At 36.8% G+C, this 16,051-nt stretch overlaps 1 protein-coding gene across 3 annotated transcripts; it reads left to right on the top strand.

Annotated features, from left to right (window-relative positions):
- The first annotated feature begins 714 nt into the window (after positions 1-714).
- LOC130430076 (uncharacterized) lies at positions 715-7,981 on the top strand. 3 transcript variants are annotated; one of them, XM_056759011.1, is made up of 6 exons: positions 715-1,125; positions 3,712-4,035; positions 4,190-4,513; positions 4,690-4,821; positions 5,793-5,838; positions 7,337-7,981. In XM_056759011.1, exons 2-5 carry the CDS (start codon positions 3,747-3,749, stop codon positions 5,825-5,827), a joined length of 780 nt encoding a protein of 259 aa, XP_056614989.1. In that variant the 5' UTR covers positions 715-1,125; positions 3,712-3,746; the 3' UTR covers positions 5,828-5,838; positions 7,337-7,981. The 3 variants fall into 3 exon arrangements, with proteins under 3 accessions (XP_056614989.1, XP_056614988.1, XP_056614987.1); XM_056759010.1 differs by having other exon boundaries at positions 715-1,131; XM_056759009.1 differs by lacking the exon at positions 715-1,125 and adding an exon at positions 1,173-1,510.
- Positions 7,982-16,051: the final 8,070 nt, after the last annotated feature.

Genomic DNA, 16,051 nt, shown 5'->3' with positions numbered 1-16,051 from the left:
ACTCTTGATTTTTTCTCTCTGTGCTTTACTTTTCTTAAGTTTTACTTGCGAAAATGATCTTTTTTGCTTAATACCCTATTTTTTTTGAAAAACGTATGTTTTGTTTGCCAATTTTTTATCTGTTGCAAATATACATGACCTTATTTTGTCTCCATACGAAGCCCACATTGATAAAGACTCCAGTGAAGTCCCCTACCTAGGAATCCTTGCGAAAGCCCAATCACTGAACGGATGGGAATGTCGTGGATGTCAGATATTTACGTAAACATGACGGATACATTCTTAAATGTATGTTTTGATAAAATTCTAAATGTATTTACTAATTAGTTACTTATTCACATTATTGCTTATTTATTTTGTATTAAGCCAGGTATTCAAGAATACAACTTTTAATGCAGTGCATTTTTTTACTTAAGGTAATAAGTCATGTTTTATTGTAGATGTTTTGTTGTCTGTGGGAACTGAGAAGCTCTGTATTATAAAGAAATATTAAATAACTAAATATATGCATATTAAAAAGTGTATACAGAAGAATAGTGTATACAAATACATAAATATACATAAGCAGTTGCATTTACGTCATGACAAATGAATGCATTACAAACCTATCTATGGGAAAACAAGTCTGAGCGACTTCACGCTGCACTGCGCAGACTGATCAGCGAATGACAACAAAGTACCGCGAGAATCAAGGAAGAAGAAGCCAACAAGAAGTGCGTCATGTTGTGTAAACACGTCGACGCAAAGATGGAAATCATTTTGGATCTTTATAAAACGCTCTCATTTTTTCTCTACTTTTATTTTCGATAGTAAAAAATAGGATAATACGATTTCTTAAAGCAGACTGTTGATACCGTTCTAGTGTATTTACGTCGTGTGTGTGTGTATGTCGATTACAATGCGGTGCGTTTTCTTCACCGTAAGCAACATACAAGGTGTGGCAATGGCGACATGTCTTTCCAAGCATGTATGTTTATGTTCTATAGCGAAACACGCTTGCATAAGTTTGCGATGCAGAACTGAAGAAACATTGATAATCACAGATTTACCAGAAAGAGGACCGAACAATAGCGTTACTTATCGGCCCTTTTGTCCTATGAGCTGAACAGAAGACCCATCATACAGGTATGTGTAAGTGATCGCTCATTCTGCTATTATTATTATTTATTTCTGTGCAAATCGATGAAGGGTTAAATGGTTTGAGATGGTGGGGGTTTTCTAAGAAGAACGGCCAGAAAAAAGCAGAGCAGTCGAGGCTCCGCCTCCGCAAAAGGGAATGCAGAATAGATGTGCGGGCATTGTGAACTTCGATTAAGCTTCACCGAAGACAGATCTTATACTGTCCGGTGTCAACTATAACTTTATACAGCAAGAGAGAGGGGAGACTTGTTAACGGGAAAAGTTTGGTTTAATCGGACACGATCTGACTCATTCCTTAGGACGAACCTACGGAATATTAGGATGTCACGGCATTGTGTACTTCTTGGTCTATGTTTTATTTTTTTTAAAGGTAAGAAAATATTATTGATGATTGTATATTTAATAGCAAACGATGTCTACTGTTATCATCTTTAGCGCTGTCCGGTGACATTTACATTGATGCATTTGACAGACGCTTTTATCAAAAGCCACTTGCTGAGCAGTGATGTGTACACATGTCTTTTATCAGTATGGGTGTTCCCAGCAGTGTTCATTTCGTTTACGAAAACTAAGACAAAATGTATTCTTTAACGACATGTTTTCACTGACGAAAACGAGACGATAACTAAATAAAAATGAATGCATGATAACGAAAACTGTAACAAAATATACTGACATTTTCGTCAACTAATAAAAACCAGACTCCTCTCGCACCTTGCGTCTGTGTTCTGTGTCTCCACGCGGTTTACAAAGCGTTTTATTTTCCTTCACAATCGCCAGAAAAACGCCGCAAACTTGAAGCGTGACCGCAGACGGAAACACATTTCAAAGGCAGCACAAACGTTTTTACACGCCTGTTAACTTATCCGATAACACGGTCTGCTGCATAACGTGAAATGCAACATCTTCAGTCAAGAGAAAACCAGCGCTGACCTCTGATTTTAGACGTGATGGAGTTAAACTGTACTTTCGGACATGTCGGAACATGTCGTTCATGGTCTAATGTTCTGTGTTCCAACAATGTATATCTATTTACTGATTTAAAAAAAAAAAAATAGAGGTAATATATATTTATATATTTATAATATATATATTTAGTCGACTAAAATGTTTTTCCTATTTTGTCGACTACACCTAGACTAAAACTAAAATCATGGGTTTGAATATAATTTTTCGACAAAAGACTATGACTAAAACTTAATCAAAATTTGCTGTCAAAATTAACCCGGTCACTTTTGAGGGATATTTCATAGGGGTTGGCAGGTAGGCGACAGCCCAGCAGTAGGCCTACTTTGGGGTGGAACAGAAAATGTCATCATGCACGCATGAGTAACAAACATGATACTTTAAATGTACTCGATGGTGCCTGAATCATGATGTATCATGTGCGATTGCTAAAATATTTTAATTTTATTAATAAAAATAATAGTTACCCTTATGTTGTTCAAAACTATTTTATCAAATAAATCTTTATGACATTCACTTTGTAGCCAAAATTCATAGCTCCCATTTCTGGGGGAAAAGGGGAACAGAAAGTCATGTCAGTTTATGTAGGCTATTGAATTGTATTTCCAAAAACCGTGACAGTAGTAACTTACTGCTTGTACAAACAATTTGCATCAAAAACAGATAAAAAGATAACTTAATGAATATCTCAAACATCAGAGATAACATGACAAGAGCCCTATTCATTTAAACCAGGGGATCAAAGTGCTTTAACAAAACTGGATGCATGCTTTCAAGAACTCAAAATCTGGCTTTTGAATATTTTTTTGTCACTTAATGAAGCTAAAACTCAAAGTGAGTTTGTTTGAACCTAGTGATGCTTGTTCCTCTAAGGTTTCTAGTTTGGATCTTGGTGATTTAGCCAAGTGGGTCTCTCCTTGTATAAAGAATCGGGGTATATTTTTGACACTAGTCTGAAGTTTGATAAGAAGATTTATTAAGTGGTCAAGACAGGTTTCTTATCTGTCTTTTCTAAAAACTAATTCATGCTTTTATTACAACTTTATTATCATGCATTCTACTTGACTATATTTCCTCAATATACTTTTACATGTTTTTAAAAACCGTAATTAAAATTCCAGTATTAATTTGTGTGTGTTGAACTCTCCTGAGCCTGAATTGCAGAATTTAATTATTATTGAAAAGGACTGTAAAATTAAAAGTACTGATGGGATAGCATTTGTTGATCATATTTAACATCATCGTGGGACGTGTGCACAGTATTGAACTATTGGGGGTAAACATTGTTTAGGTGACTATTAAACGTCTAAAAATGTAATCTGATGAATCTGAAATGGACCATTAGTATTGGATGATTAAATTGGGTTTCTATTTTGTAGAAATATTTTATGTTTGGTAAATAATTGCTCAAAGGACTTGGCCTCGTTCATTTACATTACGTCATTTAGGGGGGTTTTATGCCCTCCAATGTGTGCTACTTTTGGGCTTGGTTAAAAAAGAGACAACCCTTTTTGGCACCCTGGAAATATTACGGAATACTCTACAAAGATTATTTCTAAATTTCAATAATATTAAGACATTTTTTTCTAAATTGTGTTTCTGCAGGTGTGTTTGGTGTTGATCCAGATGAAGTGAAGTCAATGTCGGTGTTGGAGGGAGATTCTGTCACTCTTCACACTGATCTTACTGACATACAGAGAGACGATCAGATACTGTGGCTGTTTGGACCTCAAGAGTCTCGTATAGCTGAAATATATAAACAGAAACCCAAGACAGAAACTGGAAGGCATGGAGACAGACTGAAGCTGAACAAGGAGACTGGATCTCTCACCATCACAAAGACCAAAATCACAGACTCTGGACTTTATCAACTTCAGATCATCAACAGCAGTGGAACTTTATACAAGATATTCAATGTTTCTGTCTATGGTGCGTGAAGACAATATCAGAATTGTCGTCTGTTAATGGAAATTGATTTGATTTTTCAATGAGGAATAAAACCGAATAGACATGTGTTTCTCACTCATGTATATCATAGAGATTTCAACATTAAGACATTTTTATCCAAATTGTGTTTCTGCAGGTGTGTTTGGTGTTGATCCAGATGAAGTGAAGTCAATGTCAGTGATGGAGGGAGATTCTGTCACTCTACACACTCATCTTACTCGCATACAGAGAGACGATCAGATACTGTGGCTGTTTGGACCTCAGGAGTCTGGTATAGCTGAAATCTACAAACAGAAACCCAAGACAGAAACTGGAAGGCATGGAGACAGACTGAAGCTGAACATGGAGACTGGATCTCTCATCATCACAAACTTCACAATAACAGACTCTGGACTTTATCAACTTCAGATCATCAACAGCAGTGGAACTTTTTTCAAGATATTCAATGTTACCGTCAATGGTGAGTGAAGACAATTTCAGAATTGTCGTCTGTTAATGGTCATTGATTTGATTGAAAACTGATATTGTGTTTAAATAAAATGTTTGTTGAGACAAATTAACTTGAATATTACCCAGTTCAACATGTGGAAACATGTTTATGTAAAATAAAATAAAAAACAAATGTTCCATGTCTAGATGCGACTGCCAGCAACCGTTCACATGTCTGTGCCATCATAGTAGCAGTAGTGGTGGGGGTGTTGATGGTTTTCATCATGATTGTTGTAGCAGTCAAACACTGTTGGACCACTAGACAATCTAGACAGAGATGTAAGTATTACAGCTAATACAATAAATCCTGTTTGTAAATCCCCTGCTTGTTTGCCTAGTTTTGTTCTGAACCCTCGTGTCAGATACTGACCCCTTTCAATTACACACAAAAGATGACCCACTGGAGACATTTTATTTACTTTATTGATGGCTGTATTGGCCCTTACTTGTTTCTGGGGGTTACATGAGGTTTTTTTTTTCTTTTAAACATCCTGACCCCAAAACAGTCAAAATCCAGGCAGTTGTCAGTGTTTCTGAGATGTGTTTTGGTCTATAAGATCACAAGTGGATGAAAGAGGCACATACCCGTTTACACCTGCTGCTGAAATCTATCTATTTCGTCCACTTTTGACCACTTCTGACCTGATTTCTTCAAGAAATATTTGAAAAAGCATACACATTGGGTAAATGTATTTGCTGTTTCAGGTATTACATTCGAATACCAAAATAAGTGAATGCAATGTACAAATGAGCGTGTCCGGAAATGACAGAAAAAAGATACAGAGAGCAGCGGTTTTATTTCTGCTTTGACAGATGACAGACAGCCCTGAACACTGTATGCGTGTTAAATAGAATGGTAGGAAAACATTCAGCATGGTACGTCTTTCAACTTTAAACCAAACTTTAGGTCTTTAGCTGGCAAAGTTTAAATCCTGTCAGGCTTGCGTGCTTCTCAAAATGTTTACCCATGATGTCCATATGCGGAGAGTAGATGGTCTCTTGTGGCTCTTCATCAAACGCTGCAAAACCAAAAGCCAAAACAAAGGTTTACAGAAAAAAGCTGAAGTCTTAACTAAAACAAAGCAAGCAGCAACGCAACACTACTCTCGTAATGTAACATTTCCACTTTTTGCCAGGGACAAACTTTTTATAATTTTTTAACATCTGAATACAATAAAAACCGCCCGATATTGTTACTGCCAAGCTTTTTTAATTTACAGTTTTAATACATCTATCTTTTTATTTTACAGCCCATGAAGAGAGGGGATATGCATCAATTACTTGAACAACGATTTGGTAAGATACCATACTTATGTGTGTCAATAAATTGAATTCCAAATTGACAAGACTTTTATAATATAATGAACAAGCCCAATAATAACTGCATTGTACATACTTGTTGAAAATGTTATTCATTTTGTTAAATAGACTGCGAAAAGTAAATGGAATAAGATGGTCAATTCATCATCAATGAAATAGAGTGAGGAAAATAAGTATTTGAACACCCTGCTATTTTGCATGTTCTCCCACTTAGAAATCATGGAGGGGTCTGAAATTGTTATCGTAGGTGCATGTCCACTGTGAGAGACATAATCAAAAAAAAATCCAGAAATCACAATGTATGATTTTTTAACTATTTATTTGTATGATACAGCTGCAAATAAGTATTTGAACACCTGTCTATCAACTAGAATTCTGACCCTCAAAGACCTGTTAGTCTGCCTTTAAAATGTCCACCTCCACTCCATTTATTAACCTAAATTAGATGCATCTGTTTGAGGTCGTTAGCTGCATAAAGACACCTGTCCACCCCATACAATCATTAAGAATCCAACTACTAACATGGCCAAGACCAAAGAGCTGTCCAAAGACACTAGAGTACCATCACTATGAGTACCATCACAAGAACACCATCCCTACTGTGAAGCATGGGGGTGGTAGCATCATGCTTTGGGGGTGTTTTTCTGCACATGGGACAGGGCGACTGCACTGTTTTAAGGAGAGGATGACCGGGGCCATGTATTGCGAGATTTTGGTGAACAACCTCCTTCCCTCAGTTAAAGCTTTGAAGATGGGTCGAGGCTGGGTCTTCCAACATGACAATGACCCGAAGCACACAGCCAGGAGGTCAAGGTTCTGGCGTGGTCTAGCCAGTCTCCAGACCTAAACCCAATAGAGAATCTTTGGAGGGAGCTCAAACTCCGTGTTTCTCAGAGACAGGCTAGAAACCTGAGTGATCTAGAGAAGATCTGTGTGGAGGAGTGGGCCAAAATCCCTCCTGCAGTGTGTGCAAACCTGGTGAAAAACTACAGGAAACGTTGGACCTCTGTAATTGCAAACAAAGGCTACTGTACCAAATATTAACATTGATTTTCTCAGGTGTTCAAATACTTAATTGCAGCTGTATCACACAAATAAGTAGTTAAAAAAAATCATTTTTTTTTTAGATTATGTCTCTCACAGTGGACATGCACCTACGATGACAATTTCAGACCCCTCCATGATTTCTAAGTGGGAGAACATGCAAAATAGCAGGGTGTTCAAATACTTATTTTCCTCACTGTTGGTCCTATAGTGATTTTTGTGTCTTTGAATGATGTTTCAATAAGGGATAATCCACAATAAACTGTGCATTAAAGGGTTTAAATGTGCAACATGGAGGCCGTAGAACCACACAGTGCAAAGCTTATAACATGATCATTTATTATCATTATTATACATTAGCACTATATTAATATTAACACATTTACATTAACACTCACAGGTTTTTAACTGGTTCTGTGTTTTCTTACAGAGAAGAAGTTTCTGTAACTCTAGCAGCTGCCAATGGAGTCCAGCACCCTCCATGTTAGGATGAAGAGATGTGTCTTTCAAGCAGGACCTGCAAACTTCATCTAGATGCTGACTTTAACTCTAGTTTAGACTGTTTTTTACGAATGTTATTGTGTCACATCTGTCACCTGAAATGGCACTTAACAATTTGCCACTTTTTGATGTCCGTGTGTTTGTTGAGTCACTCAAGGCCTAAGATATGAAATACTTAACTCAAAAGTGAATGGCTTGCATTACTTTGATAAGCCAGCGGTGTGGGGGGTCTCTATATCAAATGAAGTTTATATATTCTTACCTGTTATGTATGTGTAGCATAGGTGTAGAAAAAGCTGATAATGTTTTGTGGCCTTTCTAGGTGCAGAAAAATGTTTATTATGAGGCCGAGATGACCACCAAGTGGTTGCTAAACACTGAGACAATATATTATGATTGGTCACAGGCAGGAGTGTAGCACTGAATCTCAGGGCCTGTGCAAAAGCATTTTGTGCTGCCCCGCCATGCGGTTTTGAAGTAAATTGTTATATTTATTAATAATACAGCACTATATCTCATTTCTGTACAAATTGTGATGAACTTTAATATGAATAAATAACTTTAGTATCCCTTTCATGAATTGACAGTTTGACTATATGTAATTTAAATTATGTTTCATTAATAGAGACAGTGTGGTCAAAAACATTACACATTTAACCATAAAATCTAGTACTAGTACCAGTTGTTCATAAATGGTAGTAATAGTGCCACTTCATGGCTGTAACTGAGATTGACAACTAATATTTCTTAAAAAGTCTAATGCCAAATCGAGTATGTCAAGAAACAATGGCTCCCTGTTTTATCATATTTTATCAAAAGTAAAAAGGCCTATGTATATTATTAGCACATCTTTTTATTACTTGCATTTTATATATATTTAACTTTGGATAAAATGTTATTAGGGATAAAAATAATATTTGAGAAGAACTGCCTCAACTTCATACATATCCAAAGTTTACCTCAGGCAAATAAAAACAAAAAGCTCAAGATGTTTGTCCCTTCATGCTCTCCCTAGTCTGGTGTACATTGTTATCAATTGATTGTTTAAAAAGTTAGCAGCCCTCAGTCACCCTTTTGGATCATACAGTTGACTGCTAGTTCCACAGATCTCAGTAAAGTTTTAGTCAAGCATTTGTTAAATGTGCTGGACCAACAAGTTCAATCCATGGCAGAACTACTTGGCAATCTTTGCACTTAAATGATCTGTAGACAATGTCAATGGCCAGAAACCACAGCACACATTTAGGGGTCTGGCAGACTCAATGCCAAAGTGAGTATGTGCTGTTTAGGCAAAATCCAGATGACCAACAGAATATCACACAGTATATTATAGCGTTATAACTCATCGGTGTATGTCTACTGGTAACACAACAGCAATGCACTTTTTGTACTATCACGTTGTTACAAACAAAAACGTCAGTTGCACATTTGGCAATCAAGAAGTCCATTATATATTATTTCAATAAAGTAAATTATTGCTCAAACCATCTCTATAGCTTTTGTTTGCAAGAACGTCAATGAATAGACAAAATACATAAGTGCTCCACATTGGTCTATTTCCCTAACAACATACAAATTCATAAGCACTTAAACATAGCGCTTTACAGTGAGGTTACATTTCTTAAAGTATAAACTGCATTAAGCAATACTTTACAATAGAGAATTTGTTAATCTTGATAAATGCTAAACTAAAAAACTCTCTAAACTTCAGCTCCCACCCGCCCCCAGAACACCTGACTCAACTCATCACCCTCCCCCCACTCCGAATGTTAGTTGGCGTGATGAAGGGATAACTAACACTCATGCTGTTTCAAACCTGTATACATTTCTTTGTTCTAATAAAAAACTAAGGAAGATATTTGTAAGAATGTTAGCTATTTTCAGTTCTGGAACATCAACCACCAACAAAGTACGAAAAAGGGTGTGGTGCTCCCATAATGTGACGTAGTATGAATTCTTAATACCGCTGCCATTGCCATCAGAGCATTCGCTGCGAACAAGCTCGCTCTACCTTTCAGTAAGTTTCAAGCTCCTTTTATGGCTCTGGGTCCACCCCTTTTTATTACTCAATCAAGATTGGCTGGGCGGGTCTGGGTAGGGCGGGCGGTATATAAAGTCACGCTTGTCGGCAGGCACCCGGCAGAGTGCGAGGATGTGTCTTAGGATGTGTCTTTTGAGTACATTAATACTTTACGTTTTTCTCTCTCCGGTAATCGTGGAAGGTAAGTTTTTTTATACTGTTTAGCGTGTTGACACAATGTTTACATGCCCTCGTCTTGGAAAAAGCGTCTGCGAAATTAATAAATGTAAATAAATGTTGATTTCTGATTTACATTCAACGGAAAAACTATTTTCTTGATCTTAAAACTTGACATTTTAGACTTGACATTGAAAGAATTTCCTATTCATTTGAATTTCGGATCCAAGACACTTTTGACAGTAACTTTATATATTAAAGGCAACTAAGACACTGGTAGAATGCAGCATTGCCAGGATCTCAGGAATGACATTTGATCACAATGATCAGTAATATTCATGTTCTGTGAGGTCAGTCTACTCATGTCAATGTCTTCCACAGGTCTTCAGCTGCTTCCACAGACCCGCGAGGATCCTAACAATCTGAAACATGCAGATGAAGGTATGCTAAACCAAGCTTAACTTGGGATAGAATAAGTTGTTATAAACTCTTAAAATCATCATATCTACAAAAATATATTCTGCTTTTCAATAACATTTAAACACTGTACATTCTCTAAATGTGTGTTCAGATGAAATCAAGTCAGTGATGGAGGGAGATTCTGTCACACTTCACACTGATGTTACTCACATACAAAGACGTGATCAGATACTGTGGATGTTTGGACCTCAAGGGATTCCAATAGCTGATATTTATAATCAGAAACCCAACACATATCAAACTGGAAGATATGGTGGTAGACTGCAGATCAACAGTCAGACTGGATCGCTCACCATCACAACCATGAGAAGAAATGACTCTGGACTTTATAAATTAGAGGTCATCAATGGGAAAGAAACATTGTTCAAGAGATTTAATGTAACTGCCTATGGTGAGTTAAGAGAATTCAAGTCTTGACATCATAAGACATCGAGCTTGTTGTCAATATACAGTATGCTCTGTGTTAAGGAGGTTTGGCTGGTACGCTGCTACTGAGATGCTATTTTACATCATTTTTTTACATTGATACATTTTCAAAGGGTATCCTGACTAAACAAAACGTTTTCAATTAGCTCATACATTGTTTTTCAGCTCGTCTGCCTGTTCCTGTCATCATCAGAAACTCTTCTCAATGTTCTTCATCATCAGAAAGATCTTCAGTGTCAAAATGTGTGTTGTTGTGTTCAGTGATGAATGTGACACATGTGAGTCTCTCCTGGTACAAAGGAAACAGTTTATTGTCCAGCATCAGTGAGTCTGATCTCAACATCAGACTCTCTCTACCTCTGGAGGTGGAATATCAGGATACAAACACATACAGATGTGTTGTGTCCAATCCGGTCAGCAACCAGACTCAACATCTAGACATCAATGAACTCTGTCAGGCGTGTTCAGGTATGGCAGGAAGACTTATATCTTGCTAAGGGGTGCACACAGTTAAAATAATGTAAATCCCCAAACCATTAGTTATTACTAAAACGTAAAATATCACTTAAAATGCATTCATCTTTTTTGTACAGATCCCAGACAGTATTATTTAATACCGCTGATAACTGGTCTTGTGGTGGTGCTGCTGGTCATCGTTTTTGTGATTTACTGCCATAACTGTAAACAAATAATGAGAGTGAGTATCTTTATACTGTAATATTGATTCCTAAATATTGTAAATTACATCATTTTGTAAGTATTTTTTTACTATAGTTCAGACAAAGATACACTGGACCAAGCCAGCCTGTGTACATCACAAGTCACATGACTATGATAATGTTGTTGCTGTCCTATCTTTGTTGCTGTAGCTTTTAACTCGTATATTGAATCAGAAAATCAGTTACTTATCAATATTCACTTTTGTGGCTTCACTCATTTGATTATACAACTGAATTTGCAAATTATGTCATGCAACCTCATCACTCGCTTTATTATATTTGGATTTCTGATTTTTTATTTCTGTTTTTTTCTATCAGGACGTTGAAGCAAATCAGACGGCATACTCAAGTGTAGTTACATAAATTCGAAAAACAAACAAATAAATTATTTTTTAACATAATTTTGACTGGTTGTCGTCCATTCATTGAACTCTACTAATGTTTTGGACTGAAGAGATATTTACGTCATGTATGATCACATGCTTTTTGATGGACAGGTTGAACACAATTACATTGACATCAAAGCAAATACAACAAGAACAGTAATGTGATGTAAAATGTAATGTGTTAGTTAGTAATCCCGTTCTGCAGTTTTTCACATAAATGGACTATGTCTCTACAGGAAATTCACAGTAAAACTAAAATGTCACTGTAGTAACAAATCCAAACTACTGACTATGTGAACATCTGACAGAAATCATTGATGTTGAGATGTTGTGGCGGTATTGTTGATCAAACTGTATGTGTTTGTATCGTGATATTCCACCCCATATCACTTTCAATGTGCACTTACTGCCCTCTTGTGGCCACTTCTCTCTGACATGATTTACAGGCTTCTCCCCACATGGAAAGAACCTATGAGGATATATGCACATATATGAAACCTATATGCAGTATATATGCTGCATATGAGTATGTATGCTGCATATATGCGTATATATGCGTATATTTGCTGCATATATGCGTATATTTACTGCATATGTGCTGCATATATGCGTATATATGCCACATACAGGCATAATTGAGGTGCATATATGTGCATATACAGGCCATATAGGTCTCCTGTATTGCTTCTTTATGTCCACATATAAGCCCTATATGTACATACAACATATGTCTCCTATATAGCTCATGGCAGGATCTGGTGATTTTGTAGCTTATATCCCACACGGAAAAAACCTATATAAACCTATATGTTTTAATATAGGTTTTGATATAGGTTTTTAATATATGTGACATATATAAAATTGGCCGTTTTCCTATATATGCGTACATATATGCGTACATATATGCGTACATATATGCGTACATATATGCGTACATATATGCGTACATATATGAGTATATATGCCACATATAGGCAAAATTGAGGTGCATATATATGCATATACAGGCCATATAGGTCTCCTTGTATTGCTCCTTTATATCCACCTATAAGCCCTATATGTACATACAAGATATGTCTCCTATATAGCTCATGGCAGGATCTGGTGATTTTTAGCACATATCTCACTTTGGCAACTGTCATACATGATGCCTAGATCATATTTTCTAAAATCAAGGCAATAACTAACAAACTAAAAAAAATGCAAAAAACGTATGTGCGAACATGTGAAATTGGTATCACATGCAATTGGCATGTTATGGAATTTAACTATGGCAAATAAGTGAGAGGAGATGGAAAGCTAGGACTACACGTTTTCCTGAAACATTTAAGGTAAATTCTTTCTTGAATAAAGATAGTGGAAAGGAAGGAAATGTACAACAAAATGGTTTGCCGATTTTTATTCTGTCAATGAAGCCTTTTTTCCAATTTCAAGTCACTTCCAGATTCACATTACAGCTCATACACATCCACACATTCACCGTTACATCCAACAAATGCAATGCAAAATGCAATGTTTTCCAGTTTGTGACGTCATCCGCATGCGGCGTAGTTGATGACGTCATCCGCATGCGGCGTAGTTGATGACGTCATCCGCATGCGGCAAAAGATACCGGCTGGGAGAAAAAATGGCGATATCAACATTGGAGATCCGCTATGTCTTACTTGAATGGAATCAGGGTGAGGATAGAGGGGCCTATACTATTTTGACCCTCGACTGTGTCACGAATTTTTCATTTAAAGATTTTCTTGAAAGGACTGATAAAAACCGAGAAGCCTGTGGAATGGCGAAAAGGCAGCAAACCCTGGCTGGTGCACCGAGACAGAATTTTGGACGTGGCAAGTATGTTACACCCTAACTTTAGCTGACGTTATGTAGTTACATACCACATTAAATGGTTTTGCTCGTACTTAAAAAAGTGTAAGATGGATTTTGCTAGGTACCTGGCTAGCAATAGCTTAGCTTTCTGGCTCATGTTAGCTACCTAATTTGCTAATGTTAGCGAAGTCCAATTGGGACTAATGTTAGATTTGGTAAATTTAAACATGATTAGACAAACGTTTGCAGTAACATTTCAATTTTATTGCAACAGGATTTGAAAAAACTCTCCAAATTAAACTGTGTGCAATCGAGATGGAGAAGGAGGACACACAAGGGCAAACAAAACGTCCTCACATCCCCAAATCAAAGTACAGTGAGCAGCAGGGGCAGACTGGGAATGCTTCAAAGAAAAGGTAACTGACTGCACCAATTGGTGCTTTACTTAAAGTTATCTCCCCCTCTCTCTCTTGTTTCTTAATGTGTAGGCATGTGTTTAGGTTTGTTATTATGTCATCTATGATGATTTCATGTGCTTTGTTGACAAGATGTATGTGCAAGGTGGTGTAACTTAAGTTAATAAGAGTTGGGCTGTCTCTCTCTGTCTCTCAAGATTGACAATAAAAAGGGAGGGGCTTCCAAATATATGCACCAGGAGGGTGACAAGCAGGAGGAGGGTCATGACAGACTTTCAAAGAACAAGGTACACTACCAGTCTGCATCCTGTGTGTGTGGTGTTACACTTCATTCATGATGAGTATGATTTTTATGGGGGATAAGGGAATCTTATTTGTATAGCGCTTTTCACAAGACACACAAGTCACACCCAAAGCGCTTCACACATGAAAGGGAGGGGGCTCATTCACTCCATGCTGATGGTGGTAAGCTACAATTGTAGCCATAGTTTCCCATGGGTTAGACTGACAGAAGTGAGGCTGCTCACATCTGCACCAACGGTCCCTCTGACAACCACGACCCATTCACACATAAGGATTGGGTAAAGTGTCTTGCCCAAGTGCCTTGTCACACAATGACAGTCTGCACCTGCAGGAGCTGGGATTCAAACCCCCGACCATTGATCATAGGACGATCCGCTCTCCCATCTGTGCCACTGTCGCCATTAAATTGCTTTTTCTTTTTCCTCTGTTTCTCCCTCTCCCTCCGAAGGTTTGCGTGAAGAAGAGAAGTTCTTCTAAATACAACCACGAGGAGGAGGAGGAGGAGGCAACGAACAAGGTACACTACCAGTCTGCCGAACAACTGCAGAAGTTGTACTTTACTTGTGTTTTAAGCAGACCAAAAAATTGCAGGAGTGGCTAAATTTTTCTTATCCAAGAATTTTCTCTGCTTTGGATGCACATGATTGACCGTGCATACGAAAGAACGATGCCGCTAAAAAAAAGTGGGGATGACGTGTTTACATGACGCATTATTATGATCAGCCCTTTATCCAAAATATGTGTCCAATTGTAGCTTTACTATAAGCAGTTTGGGTTCCTGGTGAAGCAATATATTATTAATATTATTACACTGTCTTATTATTTTTGTCTCCTCTAGATACTACATTGAAGAAGTGGCCAGCAGCCACCTGAGGGCAAAAAGGCACGTTTATCAATTCGAAGCTCTCGGAGCTGAGAAGATCATCAAGATGATTTTTTGTCTTATTTTTGTTCTTGTACTATTTCATTGTTTGTAAGTAAATAAAAAATGTAAATTTCTACATTGTGGGCTTTTATTTATGTTGTCTAGCATCTATGGATTTTAATAATTTTACTAATATATAGGTAAACATATAGGTACATGTATGCACACATATATATGCATCTATATGTACACATATATGTACGCATGTATGTACGCATATATGCGTATATATGTACAAATATATGTGCATATATGTAGACATATATGTAGACATATATGTGCATATATGTAGACATATATGTGCATATATGTACGCATATATGTGCATATATGTACGCATATATGTGCATATATGTACGCATATATGTGCATATATGTACGCATATATGTGCATATATTTATGCATATATGTACGAATATATGTGCATATATTTAAGCATATATTTACGCATATATGTGCATATATCTGCGCATATGTGCACGCATACGTGTACGCATTTATGTGCATATATGTACGCATATATGTATGCATATATGTTAGCATATATTTACACATATATGTACGCATTTATGTGCATATATGTACATATAATACAGGAAAACGGCCAATTTTATATATGCCACATATATTAAAAACCTATATCAAAACCTATATTAAAACATATAGGTTTATATAGGTTTTTTCCGTGTGGGTCCTTATCCTTAGATTTGTTAGATTGCTGTTGTATAAATGTTACGTTTTACTTTGTGCATTTTATAAATACAAAAAAGTATAATGTACTCCTTAAAATAATATTACTATAAAATTGAGTGTTTTGATAACTAACTGAGCAACAGACAACTTGACAAATAAAACAACTTTGCTCAACAGTTATCTGTTTTTGTGAAGTCGTGTCAATATCTTTGGAAATCCACATCTCAGGTGCAAGAAGTCTGCTGCAGTTTTTCTTGATGTCTGAAAGTCCACAGGGTTT

This window comes from Triplophysa dalaica, chromosome 10 (genome assembly GCF_015846415.1).
Source record: "Triplophysa dalaica isolate WHDGS20190420 chromosome 10, ASM1584641v1, whole genome shotgun sequence".
In the NCBI taxonomy this organism is placed as follows: domain Eukaryota; kingdom Metazoa; phylum Chordata; class Actinopteri; order Cypriniformes; family Nemacheilidae; genus Triplophysa; species Triplophysa dalaica.
The sequence above is the reverse complement of the archived record's forward strand: the minus strand, read 5'-3'. Positions and strand labels throughout refer to the sequence as shown.